The sequence below is a fragment of the Ahaetulla prasina genome, chromosome 3 (assembly GCF_028640845.1).
Source record: "Ahaetulla prasina isolate Xishuangbanna chromosome 3, ASM2864084v1, whole genome shotgun sequence".
Lineage (NCBI taxonomy): Eukaryota > Metazoa > Chordata > Lepidosauria > Squamata > Colubridae > Ahaetulla > Ahaetulla prasina.
Genome location: NC_080541.1, coordinates 179,209,439 through 179,225,604, shown reverse-complemented (window position 1 = coordinate 179,225,604; position 16,166 = coordinate 179,209,439). Strand labels below are relative to the sequence as shown.

The 16,166-nt window shown below is 39.9% G+C and overlaps 1 protein-coding gene across 3 annotated transcripts in view; it reads left to right on the top strand.

The window, feature by feature from the left end:
* The first annotated feature begins 1,138 nt into the window (after positions 1–1,138).
* The window catches only part of STRIP1 (striatin interacting protein 1), a 30,670-nt gene continuing 15,642 nt past the window's right edge, over positions 1,139–16,166 (top strand). Inside the window, exons 1-9 of one of the 3 annotated variants that reach the window (XM_058176231.1) lie at positions 1,139–1,414; positions 3,004–3,073; positions 5,120–5,194; positions 6,089–6,223; positions 6,897–7,017; positions 8,505–8,567; positions 9,505–9,611; positions 13,349–13,476; positions 15,744–15,926. In XM_058176231.1, the coding sequence (XP_058032214.1) occupies positions 1,187–1,414; positions 3,004–3,073; positions 5,120–5,194; positions 6,089–6,223; positions 6,897–7,017; positions 8,505–8,567; positions 9,505–9,611; positions 13,349–13,476; positions 15,744–15,926 (1,110 nt within the window). In that variant the 5' untranslated portion in view covers positions 1,139–1,186. Of the gene's footprint in view, positions 1,415–3,003; positions 3,074–5,119; positions 5,195–6,088; positions 6,224–6,896; positions 7,018–8,498; positions 8,568–9,504; positions 9,612–13,348; positions 13,477–15,743; positions 15,927–16,166 lie in introns of all 3 variants that reach the window. The other 2 variants (XM_058176230.1, XM_058176232.1) reach the window with 2 other exon arrangements.

Sequence of the window (16,166 nt, the reverse complement as noted above, 5' to 3'; positions counted from 1 at the left end):
ACGCTCAAGATGGCACCTTGACGAAGCCGCCCCTCAACCGCCACGCTCAAGATGGTGACGTTTCCTCTCTGCAATTCCCGCGCCGCGCCTCTCAATTTACGCGAGAGCTGCCGGCCCGTCGTGATGGAGCCGGGCTGCGGTGGTGGTGGTGGTGGTCCGGGCTTGCTCATCGTCAATAACAAACAACGGAGCGGAGGACTTGGACTCACCACGACGACGCCCCCGCCGCCGCCGGGAGGGAAAGGCCGGGAGCCTAATCGTAACCAGCGTAAAGACTCGGAGGTGAGGCGGGGCGGGGAGGCGGTGCAGACTCGCCCACCTGCTTCTTGGGGAACGACGCCAAGGCGCCTTGAGGGAGTGCCTGTCCCCCCCCCCACCCATGACGTGATTTGGCGGAGGCCTCTTGAGTCGCGAAGGGCGAGCAGGATCGGTTTGGGAGTCCTCGTTCTGTTTACGGGCCTGGGGTTTTTTTATTAACAGTCTCTCTTTCAAAGCCCCCCGCCCCCTTCCGCCGCCTCCGCACGAGTTTTGCCTTCCTTCGCTCGGAAGAAAGGCTTGACCAGGTAGCCCCTAGAACAGGATTCTCCCAAGCCGGCCAACTTTTAAGATAAGCGGACTTCAATTCCCAGAATGCCAAGCTTGGGGAAACACCGCGCTAGAGCAGGGGTCTCCAACCTTGGTCCCTTTAAGACTTGTGGACTTCAACTCCCAGAGTTCCTCAGCCAGCTTTGCCTCAGCTGAGGGACTCTGGGAGTTGAAGTCCACAAGTCTTAAAGGACCAATCTTAATATATTTCTGTTGCACACTAACACTCTCAAGGTAAACCTGCAAGTCTGCCTGGATTTCAAAAATCCACGCGACCACGAGATTGCAAAGGGTTAATTTCCAACGGTCATTCGGATTTTTGCAACCCAGTTCTCGTAATTCTCGGGGACTTCATTTCGGCAGAATACGTAGGGCTAAAAGATTTAGTTGACTAAACTCGTAAGGCAAGCGCAGGATACCAGCAACAATTTCATCTAAAAGGGCTCTGGGAAACCGCCCCAGAAGGGGGAGGTCTGAGGGCGGCGTGAGGCAACCAAGATAACCACATTGGTCCCGCATTCCCTTACAGTACCTTCAGTCGGCTGCAGCAACGCTCAAGATGGCACCTTGACGAAGCCGCCCCTCAACCGCCACGCTCAAGATGGTGACGTTTCCTCTCTGCAATTCCCGCGCCGCGCCTCTCAATTTACGCGAGAGCTGCCGGCCCGTCGTGATGGAGCCGGGCTGCGGTGGTGGTGGTGGTCCGGGCTTGCTCATCGTCAATAACAAACAACGGAGCGGAGGACTTGGACTCACCACGACGACGCCCCCGCCGCCGCCGGGAGGGAAAGGCCGGGAGCCTAATCGTAACCAGCGTAAAGACTCGGAGGTGAGGCGGGGCGGTGAGGCGGTGCAGACTCGCCCACCTGCTTCTTGGGGAACGACGCCAAGGCGCCTTGAGGGAGTGCCTGTCCCCCCCACCCATGACTTGATTTGGCGGAGGCCTCGAGTCGCGAAGGGCGAGCAGGATCGGTTTGGGAGTCCTCGTTCTGTTTACGGGCCTGGGTTTTTTTTATTAACAGTCTTTCAAAGCCCCCCGCCCCCTTCAGCCGCCTCCGCACGAGTTTTGCCTTCCTTCGCTCGGAAGAAAGGCTTGACCAGGTAGCCCCTAGAATAGGATTCTCCCAAGCCGGCCAACTTTTAAGATAAGCGGACTTCAATTCCCAGAATGCCAAGCTTGGGGAAACACCGCGCTAGAGCAGGGGTCTCCAACCTTGGTCCCTTTAAGACTTGTGGACTTCAACTCCCAGAGTTCCTCAGCCAGCTTTGCCTCAGCTGAGGGACTCTGGGAGTTGAAGTCCACAAGTCTTAAAGGGACCAAGGTTGGAGACCTCTGCGCTAGAGTTTTGTCAGTCTCACCTGCTCACCTGATATTGATTGTTTCCTGATTGCTTATTTTTAGCCTATGACTATCATTAAGTGTTGTATCATTAAGTGTTAAATTTGTACCCTATGACTATCATTAAGTGTTGTAAGTGAAAAGATACCTTCATTAACCTTGATGAAGGTATCTTTTCTTTTATGTACACTAAGAGCATATGCACCAAGACAAATTCCTTGTGTGTCCAATCACACTTGGCCAATAAAAAATTGTATTCTATTCTATACAGGACAGAGCTCTTCCTTAAAAAAAAAAAGATCTCTTTCCTAAGTTATCTAAATAATAGAATGTCAAGAATTTGTAGTTATTATCATACATCTTATCCAGGGGTGAAATCCAGCAGGTTCTGACAGGTTCTGGAGAATCGGTAGCGGAAATTTTGAGCAGTTTGGAGTACCAGCAAATACCACCTCTGGCTGGCCCCAGAGTGGGCTGGGAATGGAGATTTTACAATATCCTTCCCATGGAGTGGAGTGGGAATGGAGATTTTGCAGTATCCTTCCCCTGCCATGCCCACCAAGCCACACCCACAGAACTGGTAGTAAAAAAAATGGATTTCACCACTAATCTTATCATACTGAAACGACAATGTGTTCGAGATGCATAACAACACAATGAAAAAGGGGGAAATACAATGAAAAAATAGCTCCCCCCTCAGACTGGGTACAGATAATTTACAAAGGGGTGGGCAGCCGAAGAATGAAGGTGTTCATCTGGAAATAGCCCATTAAAATTAGTGAATTTGGTTTTGATGGGAAAGTGGCACGGTAGAGCTGCAGAAGGTGTTTGCTCTGGCAAGCCTAGATGGGGCATAAATGACTGAGCAAAGTAGCAAATCATCCTGGGTGAAAGTAAAAAATAAAGATAGGAGGTTTTTTGGATTTGAGCTGTGCTCCATTCCTAGTGAAAGCATCAGTTTTGTACTATGAGTTACCGTGGTAACAGTGAAGCTATATGGGGAAGGTTTAGCTTCTTTAATTTAAAAAAAAATAACCAGCCTTGGAAAACAGTTTAGCTAAGCTGTCATCTTCTTCTAGGGCTATTCAGAATCACCAGACTTTGAGTTTGAATATGCAGATGCCGACAAGTGGACCGCTGAACTCTCAGGTAAAGCAGGAATCAGTTGGGTTCCTTTGCTTATATCTGGCACAGTTTTCTTTCAGTGACCTGTGTAAAACAAAAGTTAAACCAGTTGCTATAATTTTTAGGACTCGATAGGCTTCAAATTCAAAATGGACAAAGTTAGGTATGCTTGTAAGCAGCTGTCAGCAACTGGGTAAACCAAGCATTACTTCCTGAATTATGGTGCAGCTCAGAGTGACTGACAGGTGCAGCAGGAATGTGCCCATTCAGTCCTTTGAACCTGAAATGCAATGTAGCCTAATAATTTCCATTGTCGTTTTCATGTTACTAGTTAATTTTGCATAATTTTTATTGAGGACTCCTTTATAAAGTTTTAGTGAAGTAGCATTCACATGAAAGTTTTCATTTGGCATTTCTTTTTTACAAGTAGTTCTTAATTTACAACTGGTATCTTAACTCAAAGTTATGACAGATTATTTAAAAAAGCTATTTACAACCCATTCTCAAAGTTACGATTGCTGCAACTCCCATGGTCACATGATTACACTTCAGGCACTTGGCAACCTGATTGCATTTATGACCGATTGCAGTATCCCATGGTCACATGACTGTGATCTACCCCATTTTTGCCATGGTCTGGCAAAAAAAAACCCCTTGCTGAACATGCTGGATTTGCATAATGACCACAGTGTTCGCTTAATGATTATTTGATTCACTTAAAGACCATGGTGACTAGCTTTATACCTGTTGTAAAGCCAGTTGTAAAACTGCGTCTGGTGCCTTGACTTACATCTATAACAGCTACAACCATAATTCTGGGTTTCTTTGTGATTATAAGTCAAGTACTACTTGTATGACTCACCGCCCTGAGTCTTCGGAGAAGGGCGGTATAAAAATATGAATAAATAAATAAATAAATAAATAAGTTGTACAGACTGCAGACTTAACTGCAAAGCACAGTCAAGGAAATTAGATTCATACCAGTGACTCATCCCACTACATCAGCCCTCCCACCGGGAGGGAAGGTATATTACAGACCACATTGGTTAATGAATTTTGACTGTGGGATCTAGGAAGAGAGCCTTCTCTGCCCCACCCTATGGAATATTCTCCTCACCACCCACCACCCATGCCAGGAATCCCTCTTGAGGGAAATGGGTGGTTCAAAATTGTGAAAAATAAATGTTATTTAATGTCAGAAATAAGGAATTATAAAATACAGAAACTCGAGAAAAAAGGTACAAATCCTCCAGTCCCCCTCCAGCTTTATGAAAGAGTCCATTAGGATTTGGGCAGGAATCTCTGCAGAATTTAAATTCTGGGAAAAATGTTTGCTTTATGGATTGAGTCCACTTACTTGATATTTTTATTTGATGGTTTGTTTTTAGGGATTCTCTTCCTTATTTTTCAACTTCAGCAAAGTCTCTTAGTCACCACTGCTAAATGTTTCTGCTTCTCAATATTGTCAACTTTCTAAATAGTGGTCAATTTCTCAATATTCTATGCCATCCTGTGAATTGCTGATAGGACATCATCTGAACTGGTTCCTCTTTAACCCCAACATCATCTATCATGCTGTTTGTAGGATTCCCCCGTGACTTCATTAAAATTGTCATTTTAGCATAAGAAGAAATTTCTATCATACTACTTTGAATCTACTCTTATTTTATAGTACTATCATAAAAGGGGAATATATTTTGAGACATAACACATAAGCAATACATAGTTGAGAATTAGATCTTAATATCTAAACTATTATTACAGGCTGGCTATTAAACAACATGTGGAGCCATTGTTTAAAATCTAGATGGATTAGCATCTTCTTTTTCCTGCTTGCCTATTAATGTTGGGTGTTGAACAGAGTTGCCTGGGATGATGCATCCTACTAGAGCCCAATTAAGTTTGGTAAAACTAAACTTTGATAGCAGTTCAAGGTGGCAAGTTATCTTTCAATGTTAATTTTTTTAAATGAATAATAGACTTGATTTAAAATGAACTGCCAAGAGTCCATTCTATTTGATATAAACATCTAGTGTTATAAAGTAATGGACTTTTGTTCTCTCTTTGCAGAACTGTACAGTTATACTGAAGGTCCTGAATTCCAACTCAACAGAAAATGCTTTGAGGAAGATTTTAGACTGCATGGTAAAACTAATTACCTCTTTTTCCTTCTTTTTCCTCCTTGGAAAAAGTCTTGTGGGTTAGTCTGTATAAACTATATTTCAAATGGCATTAAACAACAAAAGGTTGATTATTTTAGTATCAAGTATGTTTTTATTTGTTTTCATGAATCTTCCATTTTATTTTAACAAAACTGTAATACATTTGTGTTTTAAATAAATTGTAATAAGCTCCAAAATTTGGGGAATTCAGTGATTTGTATTAGATAAATAAAATAGCCGTATCAGCATGGAATGCTTATTGTGATTTTGTGTGTGTGTGTGCATAAAAAGGATTGGCATTTCTGAAACTGAACTATCAACCACGATTTTTTGTGATCTGTAATGTTTAGGGTGGGATAGAAGTTTCTTGTTTGGTTTTGATTTGATGTTAAAACGTGGCAATAATACAAATGGTATATTTATTCGTTAGCTTGTGGGTAATGTAAAATTAGATCAGTTCAAATCTTGGCCAGATTCTGGCCATATTTACATATTATAGAAACAACTAAATTTTATTGATAGTGCTAAAAATAATCTAGCCCAAGGGTGAGCAACATGTACCTATGACATAACATCTTGTAATACCATAAAACAAAGTATGAAGCTGCCCAAAATTAAAATAAAAATCTAATTTTGTTAATTACAGTTGGCCAGAATCTTGTAAAGTCACAAAATCTCATAAATAAAATGTCACGTTTCATTAATGTTGCATAAGCTTTTGAGAACTTGGAGGAACTAACTGAAAGCACTTAAGATTACAACCACTTTTTAATGGCCGTTGCACAAAATTATATTTTTTATTGCTGCAAACAGTTTACTTTTTTTTGAAGAAAGAGGTCAAAGCTGTGTTGTGAAGTCAAATAACTTGTATTTCTAGTCCTGGATAAAAAGTGGACAGAACTGGATACTAAGCAACATCGTACTCATGCCATGAGACTTCTTGATGGCCTTGAGGTCACAGCTCGGGAGAAAAGGCTCAGGGTAGCTCGAGCCATCCTCTACGTTGCACAAGGTATGGTTATATCTTTCAGAGAAACTGCTTAATCTTAAACACCTGCTAATTATATCTTAGTAGAATTTTTTTCACACCAATGTTTCCTTTCAATAATGAAAAAGAAATGCTAACAAAATCAGCAAAATTTATTTATTAGTATTTACCCTAAATATAAAAGAATTTATATTTCCATTCAGCCTGAAAACTGAATTTCTGGACCAATTTCATTTTTATTCACAGATGTTAGAACTGGATTCTAGAAATACAATCACAAACCAAAAGTAGTGAAAATTTATTTTTGTGCCTCAACTTTGCAAAAAGACTCAATTTTTTAATGTAAAACTCTCTTTTTGATTTCTAGTTAGTTTTATAATAAATAACATAGATGCTTTATCTTGCTTTAATTTCAACATAGACTTATCTGTATATTGTCCATAGGGAGTCAGTATAATGAAAACTTCTCAACCTCATGTTTTATTACCTAAATCTATAACAAATTTCCAGTTCGGTCCTAGAAATGGTTTGAAATGGCTGCGATTCCACATACTTTTGGAAAATTAATACCACAGCTTCTGTGTTAATATTATTTTACATTTCTTTTATTATTTGAATGTTGTAGTTTCTCTGCTCTTCAGTGTGATCTAACAAGGGCAATCTTTCCTGAAATGCATTATTTTTTTAAAAATTTCAGGCACGTTTGATGAGTGTAGTTCAGAAGCTGAGGTTCAGTTTTGGATGCGATACAACATTTTTCTTCTGCTTGAAGTTGGAACATTTAATGCTTTGGTGGAGCTTTTGAACATGGAAATTGAGTGAGTTTCATGTTGTGACAGTGGGGCCTCTGAAAAGAATGCAGGCTATTTAGATAACCTAATTATGATCTGCCTCATCAACATATACAGTATATTTTTGCAGCTTATGAAGGAAACATGCCAAACTTAACCTTTTATCTGTTCATCCAGTTTTATCTAATTATTTCATAGCAAATTACTTATTTGAAACAATATTTAGAGTATAATTTTTAAAATGTAGATAGTGCTACAAGTATTTTCATCTCCTTTTCTCCTTGTTACTTTTAACACAAAACAAAGAAAAGTTATCTGGAATTGATCATTTTGAGGATATCTTTAGTGAGCTTTCCAACTAGAAACTAACCTGGACCAATTTTTAAAAAAACTATGTTAAAATAAATATGTGTGAATGTCTTTTTAGAGGAAATAAAGGCTAAAAACAGACACAAAAATATATAGGTTGTCCTCAGGCTATAATCACTTATTCAGTACTGATTAATAGTTGTGATGTTGATGAATGAGGGGTCCTTAAAGTTACAACCACATAATTGTACATGATCATCATTCAGGCACTTGGCAACTTACTCATAATTACAGTTACAGTGTCCTGCTGTCACTCCATAATACCCATGTACATTCTTTAGCAACAATCGGTCCATAGCCTTTTCTGCCAGCTTGCTTGCCTGGACAGGGTTTCACTGTCTCTTCCCATGGGAAGAGGGACTTTCACGATTGCTGTTGCTTAGTGATGTGGTCACATGACATTGTACTTTACAGCCATCGCATTGCTTAGCGATGGAAATATTGGTCCCAATTGCCATAATAATCCATAGATTGCCTGCATCATTTTGAACAGGAGATGTATGCGGTCTTACTTAATTTCTGGAAAAGATAGTCTGTGGGTTCTGCCATAGGCATGTCTGGAACTGAGCTGATAGTTACTACAGAATGAGGACAGAAGAAGTGAACAATTTTAATAGTTACTCAGAGCCTTGTTTTTGCATTAGTAGGATCAAATATGTTCCTAACTGATTATTCAAAAGGTAACTAGAAGTTGCTCCTGAATTTCTAGTAGTTTCATACTATGAGGCATACAAGATTTCTCTCACTGAATCTTTTCCAGGTAATCAAATTAAAAACTACATTGGGTAACTGCTGTTGGATAAGAAAGAGAATTAGAAGAAGGTGAATGCCTTTGCAGTATGCCCAGGGTACCCATGCTATGGTGTTTTTTTTAAATTTGCATTTATATCCCACCCTTCTCCGAAGACTCAGGGCAGCTTACACTATGTTAAGCAATAGTCTTCATCCATTTGTATTATATACAAAGTCAACTTATTGCCCCCAACAATCTGGGTCCTCATTTTACCTACTTTATAAAGGATGGAAGGCTGAGTCAACCTTGGGCCTGGTGGGGCTTGGGTTTGTCAAATATCCAATGTGATGTTAGTTTCAGAAGGTGGTGTGGCCTAGAAAGCAGAAATTTCTTTCTCTTTTTCTAGTAACAGTGCTGCCTGTAGCAGTGCGGTGAGGAAGCCAGCTATTTCCTTGGCTGACAGCACGGATTTGAGGTAAGTCATTGCATATCAGTATCCTCTATTAACAAACTGAGGGTTGGTTTTTTTTGTCACAATAACTTGTATTAATAAGAATGTTTTACCTTTTTTTGCTTCATGTTGGATTGATATATTCTTATTAATAAAATCTGATTTTCAAATTGTCTTAACGTACTGCATGCCTTTATTGGGGCAGTGAAGAAGAGAAATAGAATAAGATGAGATGCTGAATAGAACATGCTTAGTGTGAATATTTTATATATGATACATGAATATCACTTCCTCATATTTGGGTTCACTATGACTTTATAATAGTCTAGTTTTCCAGAAGATATTGCAAAGCTTTAAAACACACAGCTTAGTGAATTCTACTTCTGGGCCCCATTTTTATAGGCATAGAATCTCCTCAAACCACCAAATGTCAGAGGTGTATTTCCCCAGTATTCTTGGTGGGAAAATAACAGAAATAGGGCTTATGTTTAAGCCTCCAACATACTTTATATAGCTCAACACATTAATGTTAAAACATTTGCCACAATTTAAATGAAGAGTGGGTCAAATTCAAGCTGTGACTTCTTCAGAGACGTCGTTATATTATCCATTGTAGCCACTGTCCATTTAAAAAAAGGGCTACCTGACTATTAAAAAAAACCTAGCATGCCCTTGGTTTGCCTAGGAACCTTCTCTGAGAAGAGGGTGTTTTTCTTAGAAAAGTATAGGTTGCTAAGCAACAACAACCCTCAAAATAATGACATGGACCAAAAATATGTTCAGCTACTACCGTAAAATTTGTTATTTCGAATGTAACATCTTTTTTCCTCAGTGCCATGCATGGGAACATTGTGACAGTTGGCTCATTTACTTTGCTTATAGTTTTATAAAGTAGTTTTCACTGAAGCCAACAGTGTTGTCAGAAATTTCTCCTTCTAATCTGTTCAGTCTTTGATTGCAGGGTGCTTCTGAACATTATGTACCTTATTCTGGAGACAGTCCGTCAGGACTGTGAAGGAGATAAGCCTGAGTGGAAGACAATGAGACAGACCTTCAGAGCTGAGCTAGGTACGTCATCTCTTCTTGCCCATGATTCAGAATTTAGCTAGTTAAATAGCATTTGCTCAAAAAGATAGAATTATTTTGTTGTCAGAAAAGACTATGCTAATATGAGAAAGAACTTTTTTTCTTTTGTGGTAATCAGTGCTGCCAGATAGTCAGAGTCAGCATCCCCATATTGTTTAATAAGACAGGTCTTTATTCCTAAAATCTCGGCTCATGATTGCTTCCAATCTTTCCTTTTCCATTGCCTTCCCACAGTCACTATCATTGTTGCCTGCTTTGCTTGTCTCAGCACCTCCCAGGCATTCTTCTCATTTATATTGTGTGCCGAGAAAAAGCCACTGACATTCATTATTACCTCAAAGCTTCTTTCTTGGAGGGATTTCAGGAGAGTGATGTACAAAATTTAATTGGCAGTTTTCAGGAGGAAAGTCCCAGGAAATTTTGATCCTGCCTCAGACATCATTGAGGCTTCAATACTGAGGCTGTGTTACTCCTATTACTATATTTCTACTATATCCAGAACACCTTTAAAGGCTACCCAATTTATCGTGCAGTCTTACATATGTCTTCTTACAGATCAGTGTTATTGAGTTAGGTGAGATTTACTACAGGTATGTCGTATAATATCCAGCAGAACCTAGACTTTAACTCTCTTGAACAATTATCTAAGAAGAAACTTAGCTAGATACGTTAACCTATTTCTCAAATCAAACTAAACTAATAAATAAACAGTAATTTGTTGAAAAAATTATAGCTAGCTGATTATATAATGCACTGAACCAGAGTCAAACCATTATAGCTTTGTATAATGTGTGGCCAATCAGTGTGGCTTTTTAAAAAATCTGGCTTTCTTTTAATCCTCATTTTCTTACGGGGAACTGAGGCCCAGATTTTCATATGTAGCTTAGAAACTTTCTATCATGTTCCCACTTCTGGATTAATATTCCTTGCTGTAGTCCACTGTGCAAATCCATTGTGATGGGCACTGACTCTTGAAAGTCTCAGGCTGGAAGAAAAGGGGTTTTTTCCCCTTGCTTTTTGCATATTTTCTGAATGGGATTTTACTGGGATCTTCTGTGTGCAAAACGTAATGTGGTCAATAGAATGTTGAACTAGTTGGGCACAGGTCCACATTTAGTTTTCCAATAAACCTTATTTATTTATTTTATTTATTTATTAATTTGATTTCTATACCGCCCTTCTCCCAAAGGACTCAGGGCGGTTTCCAGCCAGATAAAACACAGTAATAACACAGTTATACATATAATATAAAATTTAAAAATATATTTAAAAAACTAATTCAATTTGGCCAGATTTAAAACTTAAAAACAAAAATAAAACTATGATAAACCCCAATTAAAATTACTAATTATTTCAAGTCAGCCCTGCGCGGTAGAATAAATACATCTTCAACTCGTGACAAAAGGTCCAGAGGTCAGGAAGTTGTCGTAATCCTGGAGGAAGCTCATTCCAGAGGGCAGGTGCCCCCACAGAGAAGGCCCTCCCCCTGGGGGTCGCCAGTCTACATTGTTTGACTGACGGCACCCTGAGGAGGCCTTCCCTATGGGAGCGCACAGGTCGATGGGAGGCTATAGGTGGCAGCAGGCAGTCCCCTAAATAACCCAGTCCTAAGCCATGGAGCGCTTTAAAGGTGGTAACCAACACCTTGAATTGCACCCAGAAGACTACAGGAAGCCAGTGCAGCTTGAGAAGGAGAGGTGTTATATGGGAGCCTTGAGTCGCTCCCTCCATCACCCGTACAGCCGCGTTCTGGACCAACTGGAGTCTCCGGGTGCTCTTCAAGGGGAGCCCCATGTAGAGAGCATTGCAGTAGTCCAGGCGGGAAGTGACGAGGGCATGAGTGACCGTGCATAGGGAATCCCGGTCTAGAAAGGGGCGCAACTGGCGTATCAGGCGTACCTGATAGAAAGCTCCCCTGGAGACGGTCGTCATATGTTCTTCAGAAGACAACCGTCCATCCAGGAGGACGCCTAAGTTGCGCACCCTCTCCATTGGGGCCAGTGACTCGCCCCCAACAGTCAGCGATGGCTTCAACTGACTGTACTGGGATGCCGGCATCCACAGCCACTCAGTCTTGGAGGGGTTGAGTTGAAGCCTGTTCTTCCCCATCCAAACCCGCACGGCCTCCAGACACCGGGACATCACTTCAACGACTTCGTTGGGTTGGTTAGGGGTGGAAATGTATAGCTGAGTATCATCAGCATATAGACAATGAACCTCATAGTTCATTGGATTCAATTTGATTTAACTCAGAGTTATACAACATAATGAATTACAGACTAGCCAAATTTTAACCTAGTATGCTGTGTGACCCTATCTATGGTCCACTGGATTATGTTGTAATTGTAGATACCTACGCTGAACAAGGTCTCAACTAAATGATCTCCAAGCTTTCATTGAATATTTTAATTGAACTCATACATCACCTTAACCATGGTTTGCTTATTAAACAATATTCTTTAAAATGATGATTGAGCTAAATCTTTGACTCCTGGCACCACAGGACAGATAATTTTTTCATTTACTCTTGGGAAAAACTACAACATCTGTATGAGGAATCATGGATCATTGTTGATGTTATTTGTTGTTTCATGTGGTGTTTCACGTGATGTTTATATGTTGTTACATCAAATTCTAAGTTTTGATGCTAGCATCTGCCTTCTTGCTTCCTGTGGAACAATATTTCACACATTTGAGAACAGAGTGAAGAAAGCAGATAGAAGGCATGTTTTTCCATGAGGCCTTGATTCCTTCTAGTCCCCAGAATTATTGTGTTCACTGGAGCAGAGAAGATGGGGAAAGCAGTATGGTGATGATGCGAGTCCCACTCTTTTCTGTATGCAAAACCACCACCCACACATAGCTGCTGCTGCTGCATGTTCTCATAAATCAAGAATGAGGATAGCAGGATGAATCTTGATACATTGAAAATGATTACCGTATATACTCGAGTATAAGCCGAGTTTTTCAGCACGTTTTTTGTGCTGAAAAACGTCCCCTCGGCTTATACTCGAGTATATACGGCTTATACTCGAGTTTTTTTTTTTTTCTTCTTTTTTTCACATTATACCGGATGGTGCAAACTTGGCGGGCTTTTGCATTAGCGCGGGGAAGCCCTGCCGGTGCAGTGAGAGGGCGGGGCGGGGGAGCCGCCAGCCTTCTCGGCTGAGGGAGGGAGGGTTTCCCCGACTGGTAGCTGCCTCATTTCCCACCCTCGGCTTATACTCGAGTCCCCAGTTTACCCCAGTTTTTTGGGGTAAAATTGGGGACCTCGGCTTATACTCGGATCGGCTTATATTCGAGTATATACGGTACATTAATTACACTATTGGAGTTAAATGAATGCCATCATTGCAAATATAAATATATTATTTAACTGGACTAAATAAACTATGTACAAGAACACAGAATGAGCAGAAAATTATTCTGAAAAAAATGTGGCAAATAGCTAGAAGCTTTATTGGGTTGACAGTAGAGAATGATGTTCAAATACTCAACTGGACTTTATTTTTCCTTGAAGACATTTCGCTTCTCATCCAGGAAGCTTCTTGGCTGAAAAGCAAAACATCTTCAAAGGAAAAATAAAGCCCAATTGCCTTTGGAAAAGGCACCTTTAAGACAACCTAGATGATTGAGTATCTCCATAGATGTCCAAATATGTAACACAAAAAATCAAGGGTCTCGTATAACATGTTTGTTACCAATGTATTATTTTTCAGGGGCACCTCTATATAACAACGAGCCATTTTCTGTGATGCTCTTTGGCATGGTCACCAAATTCTGCAGTGGCCATGCTCCACACTTTCCTATGAAGAAAGTGTTGCTGCTACTCTGGAAGGCTGTCCTGGTAAGAGGCTCCTGTTTACAAATATATGATGCTTCAACAGGTTGCTTGTTAATAACTTTAGATTGATGGTTGGTACAATGCTAAAGTGATGGCAATATTGTAATTTAAAGCTAGGGAACATATTTAGGTATAAAATTATTTTTAGAATAGCATCTTATAATTAGTATGTATAGTATGTAATTATAATTCTACAATATGTGCAAGCCATTGTGAGGTTGTCCAAATAGTCCATTTGTATGTTCCTTGTCCTAGATAAAAACAACTACAACCACTGAAAGTTCTCACATTTTTATACCCTCTTTATGAGAGCTCAGACTCATGTGACTGGAGTGGTATATAATTTCTGTTAATAAATAAATAAACTCTTGAGTAATGCATGTATTAACTACAAACATTGATGGCTGAGGCAACATCCTGAACAGTGTCAAGAAAAATATTTCTGTTCTGTATGTTAGTGAAAGAAATAAGCAGATAGTTATTTTTAGTAGTTAGTATATTTGGCCTATAGCCATATTCTCTACACAAATATATTGAAATATAATGTACAATAATATAAATTATTAAATTTGAAAACATTTCCACTCCAATGCCTTGGGTTTATTTTATTCCTTCTACTATATAATTTTTTTCCTTATGTTCAATTGTGACCAATTCTCGGAGATGGCCTAGGCAGATCCCTGTAGTTTTATTGGCAAGTTTTTTTCAGAAATGGTTTGCCATTGCCTCCTTCCTAGGGCTGAGAGAAAGTGGCTGGCCCAGGGTCATCCAGGTGATATCATGCCCCAGGCAGGACTAGAGCTCGCTTTCTCCCAGTTTCCAGCTTGATGCCTTAAACATTACACCAAAGTAACTCTCAAAATTATACCTATACTATAGCCAAAATTGTTGAGGTATCACTAGAAGAATGCTATGGCTGCTTACCTATGTCCATTACATAACTAAATACCACCTGATTAACAATTTCTTGAAAAAAATGCAAGTGGTCACATGAAGCTAAACCTGCAAACTTCAAGCAGCCATTGATATTTTTATTACATTAGTGATGACATTGCTTTAAATATGAAATAAGAGAACACTGATTCATTTATTAAAATTTGCCAGTGTATGTTAACAAAAGACAATACATACATATATACTTTATGAAGAATTTCAGGTTTAAGTAGGGATTGCAGGAGAAACTACTTGGTGAAAACCTTAGCCGAGTTTTTATCTATAGCTTATTATAATTGGAGGCAAGTAAATTCCTTCACAGAAACTCAGTTTGATGTAGTGCAGGGGTGTCAAACTGGCGGATGCATCACGCACAGACCACGCCCACCCCAGTTCCATGAAGGGAAAAAACATTGCAAAATGTCAGGTGATGGCAAAGTGACGCTGCAATTTTGACAGCCTTGGTGTAGTGGGTAAGGCATCAGGGTAGAAACTGAGACCACGAGTTCTAGTACCACTATGAGCACTAGCAGTCACTTTCTATGAAAGGAGGCAGCTATAGAAAGGAGGCAGTGGTAAAACACTTCTGAAAAATCTTGTCAAGAAAATTGTTCTAGCAGTCTCTGCGAATCCAACACAATTGAATGGAAGAAAGAAAGAAAAAACATCTTCCATCATAGCTCTCCATTACCACCATGCTGGTACCTCTGATCCCTTGACAATTTCCAGTTCAGTCATTTGCCGGAAAATGCTTTCACACCTGTGAAAAAAATTTCCTCATGTAAATAGTTTTCATTTTCCAGCAATAATATATCCTTTGACAGACTCCTGTAGAGCTCTTTCCCATATTATACCAGAGCTGTTACAGGCAGAGGGAAAGCCTCATTCCTTCATCATTCTTAAATATATTATTTCAGTTGCTGCCTGCCTTTCCAGGAGTCCTGCTCATTAACAAACAGAAAGAATACACTGTAATCTAAATCCTTGGGTCAGAGGTTCTTTCCATACAAGAGTCTTTAAAAATTAATTGGAAAAGGGATTGTGAAGCAGATTGAGTATTAGCTACAGCTGTGGCCCAGTACTGGACTGTGGACTGTGCCTTTGTATTTAAGTACACATAATTATTTCTAATATTGCCTTAAAAAATTAAAAAACTAAGGATCACTAAATTAATTTTAAGTGAATTGTTATAATACATAACTAAGCAAGACTACACATCATAAAAGTATTTTAGAATGACACAAAAAATACAATGATCTTAATAGTTCACTAGCTGACAGCATCTGAGGAATAAATCACAAGGACCCACAAGTTCAATATGTTTGCAATCCTTTTAGTGCACCCTTGGCGGATTTGAGGAGCTTCAAGATATGAAAGCAGAGAAACGAGAGATGCTTGGTCTTCCCCCACTTCCTGAGGATAGCATAAAAGTGATCCGCAATATGAGAGCTGCATCACCTCCAGCATCGGCTTCAGATCTGATTGAGCAGCAGCAGAAACGGGGTCGGCGGGAGCACAAGGTTAATTTTAGAACTATAGGACTGAGTAACTTCTGGGGGAGGTATGGTGAACTGTATGGCAACCTTTTGCAGAACCAACAGTGATAGAAAAGACCAAAGAACTCTCTCTGGATAAGGAGATGATGGGAGATTGTCCACATATGCTCCAAATGGCTGCTTCTCATTAGGTGACCACAGGACTGTGATTTTCCACAGGTTCAAGGGCCTAAAGATGATAGGATCAGTCATCTTTCTCACAAC